General features: G+C 38.9%; 1 protein-coding gene across 1 annotated transcript; it reads left to right on the top strand.

The window, feature by feature from the left end:
* The first annotated feature begins 412 nt into the window (after positions 1-412).
* Positions 413-1,816, top strand: LOC112093079 (uncharacterized mitochondrial protein AtMg00810-like). The gene is made up of 3 exons (XM_024170825.1): positions 413-847; positions 930-1,039; positions 1,744-1,816. Exons 1-3 carry the CDS (start codon positions 413-415, stop codon positions 1,814-1,816), a joined length of 618 nt encoding a protein of 205 aa, XP_024026593.1.
* Positions 1,817-4,599: the final 2,783 nt, after the last annotated feature.

Genomic DNA, 4,599 nt, shown 5'->3' with positions numbered 1-4,599 from the left:
TGAAAAAGTCTCTCTATACCAAATAATGCCCTTCTAGATGCAAGATATTTTAGAGGTGGGTTGGTCAATCCATTTTTGTCATTGGAGAGGTACTTAGCAGCCAAATGTGAGCCCCATGGTTTTTTCTTTTCCATTGGAAATCTCCATAGCCACTTCATAAGAAGGGCTGGCTTGGTTGAAGTCCACCTCCTTCGTTAAGGTGATTGAAAAAAGATTTTATTTTTTGTATGGGATGTTAGTAAGGATGAACATGACGAGGTCTTATTGTATTAATTTTTTTTTTTCTTTTGGAAAATTTAAATTCAAACATATTTATCTCAATCTTGTGGCAATTTCCTCTTCAAATCACATCAAGATGCACTTTGAAGGAGCTACTATGGGAATTCGGATTATGGTGGGGTCGTAAGGAAGTATGGATACTCACAATGCCAGGCAGATCACACTCTTTGTTAAGCACTCATCGGAAGGGAAGATAGCAGTTCTCATTGTATATGTGGATGACATCATTCTCACGGGTGACAATAAAGATGAATTGTTCAAACTCAAGACACTACTTGCCAAGGAATTCGAAACCAAGGATCTTGGAAACCTAAAATATTTCCTTGGAATGGAAGTAACTCGATCAAGAAATGAAATTTCAGTGTCACAGCGGAAATATGTGTTGGAACTTCTTAGGGAGACAGGCATGCTTGGGTGTAAGCCAGCTGAGACGCCTCTAGACTCAAGTACCAAACTTGGAGCAAAGGAAGGAAGTACTCCAGTGGAAAAAGGGCGATACCAGAGACTTGTAGGGAAGCTGATTTATCTCTCCCACACTAGACTAGACATTGGGTTTGCAGTTAGTGTGGTAAGCCAATTCATGAATGAACCTACTGAGGAACACATGGAGGCTGTCAATCGAATATTGAGATATCTAAAAATGACACCAGGCAAAGGACATTGAAGTGTTTGCAGATGCCGATTGGGCTGGATCTATAACTGATCGGAGGTCTACCTCTGGTTATTGCACATGTGTGGGGAAACTTAGTTACTTGGCGAAGTAAGAAACAACCAGTAGTGTAGAAAACAACCAGTAGTGTCACGGAGTAGTGCAAAAGCAGAATTCAGAGCACTGGCACTTGGCATTTGTGAAGGTTTATGGCTAGATAGGTTACTCAATGAATTAAGGATTGGTATCCCATCTCCTAGAGCACTGGCACTTGGCATTTGTGAAGGTTTATGGCTAGACAGGTTACTCAATGAATTAAGAATTGGTATCCCATCTCCTATGAAGGTGTTTTGTGACAATCAATCAGCTATCAACATAGCTAAAAATCTTGTTCATCATGATCGAACAAAACATGTGGAGATAGATCGACACTTCATTAAAGAGAAGATAGACAACGGGATCATTAGTCTACTATACATCTGATAAGCCTTTACTTAGGCAAGTATAGAATAAGAAGAATTAGAAAGCTTGTTAGGAAAGATCGTTTCTAAAGCTTGTTAAGAAAGATTGTTAGTTAGCTTGTTAAGAAAGATTGTTAGTAGGCTTGCTAAGAAAGATTGTTAGTTTCTAGTTAGTAGAGCAAAGAGGGAGAGAATAGAAGGGGGAGAGGGGAATGGAGAAAAGCAGGAAAATATTGGAGTCTTGTACAGGAAGTCTTGGCTAAGGCTGAGCAGGGAAGATTTGGCAGTATCTCGATTCGTTTCCGTTAGTCAATAAAGATCATATTTCGTTCTTTTGATTCTTTCTGGTTGTAGTCAATATTCTATTCTTATCATTTTGGTATCAGAGCTCACTTTTCTGGGCATGGCTGAAGAGGAATTCGACTAGAGGTTGGATGAGTTAAAGAAAGAAATCAGAGAAATTCACGAATCAATGATGAAGGGAATTGGGGAAGTTAGAGAAGAAATTAGGGAAAATTTTGCTCAGATTCGAAAGATGATGGAAGAACAGAGGCGATTCTTGGTAGCGTCAGAGATAGCGAAATCGTCGATGGTGGAGGTTAGGGAACCAACGTCGGCGTTTGAGTGGGGAATCGCGGCGGAGCAACGTCAGAAATCATCGATGGAGGAGACGCAACCTGTTAAGTGTCGATTCTGAAGATTCTTGCGGAGTCACGGCGGAATCGGGCGTCTATGGGACTGGGTTTCACGATTCCAGTTCGATTGGTTCCTATCTTCATGTGATTAGGGTTGGGTTAGCAACTCCGGCGGGATAGGTTCCGATTTCGGCGATTTGGGGACTGTGTCTCGGGATTTAAGGTCTGGGTCTTTGAATTCAAGAGTTGGGTCAGGGATTTTCAGGGTGAATTCCAACAAGGGTTGGGCTGGGTTTCGAAATTTTTGCTGGATTTGGATTGGGTGCCGAGATTCTGGCGCAATTGGAGTTGATTTTTGCGCAATTGGGGATGGGCCTCCCAGCACCAGCGTGTTTGAAGCCATAATCGGGAATTTAGGCGTGAGTTCTGGTAAAATCAGGGCTGTATCTTGGTCTGCCAGTGTGGACAGGGCAGGGTATGCATAAATTGGTGTGCCTGTAGTTCAAATTAGGAAGTTCGTAAATGTCAGACTTGAAATTGGTGGGTTTGCAACTCCAAAACCCAACGTTTATCTGATTCACTGCTTTAGGACCCAATGTTGTTGGGATCGTCGCTACCGAGTTCATGGTTCTAAGCCTCTCTGTTGTAGCCTTCGTCACTGCTGAGCTTGACTCTCCTAGAGTCAATGCTCCATTCGACGCTCTAAGATTCAAGCTCATCAATATGGGAAGGAAGTGGAGTCATTCGGCTGCAATTTCTTGACTTACACCTTGAGGACAAGGTGACATTTTTTAGGAGGGTGTAATTGATAAGCCTTTACTTAGGCAAGTATACATTAGGAAGAATAAGAAGAATTAGAAAGCTTGTTAGGAAAGATCGTTTCTAAAGCTTGTTAAGAAAGATTGTTAGTTAGCTTGTTAAGAAAGATTGTTAGCAGGCTTGCTAAGAAAGATTGTTAGTTTCTAGTTAGTAGAGCAAAGAGGGAGAGAATAAAAGGGGGAGAGGGGAACGGAGAAAAGCAGGAAAATATTGGAGTCTTGTACAGGAAGTCTTGGTTAAGGCTGAGCAAGGGAGATTTGACAGTATCTGGAAAGACTGCTTTTGTAATTCATTTCCGTTAGTTAATAAAGATCATATTTCGTTCTTTTGATTCTTTCTGGTTGTAGTCAATATTATGTTCTTATCAACATATCTACAAATCAACAAATAGTAGACATCCTCACTAAAGCTCTGCCAAGGAAGAATTTTGAAGAATTGAGTTCCAAGCTCAGCTTAATCAACATTTACGCCTAGCTTGAGGGGGAGTGTTGAAATATTCAGCTAGGAAATTCAAAGATCCTAGAATATTTGACAAAGTAGAATAGGAATAAAGAGATTTGGAATCATTTCCAATATCTCTATTAATTAGTTTCCTTTTCTGTTTTTGATTAGTTTTCTGTTTTATTGATTTGTTTCCTTTTTCCCTTTGTTCCCCGATTCTGTTAGAATTAATAATTGGTGTAATTAGCATTAGGGTGACCGGGGTCTTTATGTATAAAAGGGGGTTGTATATACGTTTTGATCAATGAAAAAATTATCATTCACCCCTAAAACTACAGACTCTTATGAGGAGACCCAGGGCCCACCGCGGTTATTCCTTCTGGACAAGTACTGTACTTACATTAGTCTTTTTACTTAGTGTTTTTACTCAAGTTATGTTGATTTGAAGATCGGACTGAAACAATTGACTTTGCAACTTGGGAAGTCTTAGAATCCCTGTTGACTTCTAATAGGTTCGATGTTGCGGGAGCATGTTTTAAGCGTTATACTGATCCATCATTCTTCAATATAGAGGCAGCATCATCTTTAATCGCAACTGTCGAGATTCAACGAGAAAAGAAGAACCGCAAAGTGAAGGTATTATAATAAAATGATTGTCACTGCAATAAACATACAAAATTTTGAGGCAATGTGGGAAGTTAAAGATTTTTAAACTATTTAAAACTGTAACACATCTATTTATATTTGTCTCCAAATATGAATACTTAGAGGACCTAATTATGTTACCATATTAATTTGATAATTATTTTGTCAAATTAAAATATGCACCCTGTAATCTTTTGTAAAAGGAGGTTCATGAACATGCTCTTATTTAAATAGTATATTTCCCTTTTCAAGTCCCAACTACTTGGCATCTCCAAATTCCATCATGACACTTGATTTATGCGTCATTCTTGACTTCTAGTGCAATTTGTTATATAGGCTTTTAGGTTATTACATGAAAATCTCGGGTATCTTTCAGCTTAGGTTGGATTCTAATACTAGAAACACATACTTTCTGACGTAGTGAACTTGTGTTAGATCATAATATATATGGGGTTACGAGTACTTAGGTGCATCAATTCATGAATTTTACATGTTCGCGTTATATACATCTATATAAATATTCATAAATTAATATACACAGACCCGTTGTGAATGGGTGAATGCTGAATAGATGAGGAAATTTATGTACTTTTTTTTCCCTCCTTGTCAATACTGTGACGGATACCTAATGGCCAAAGTATTTGCGAAAGTAAGTAACGAAAAAGAACTT

The sequence above is a fragment of the Morus notabilis genome, unplaced genomic scaffold, assembly GCF_000414095.1.
Source record: "Morus notabilis unplaced genomic scaffold, ASM41409v2 Scaffold249, whole genome shotgun sequence".
NCBI classification, from domain to species: Eukaryota; Viridiplantae; Streptophyta; class Magnoliopsida; order Rosales; family Moraceae; genus Morus; species Morus notabilis.
This window is presented reverse-complemented; position numbering and strand designations above follow the sequence as displayed.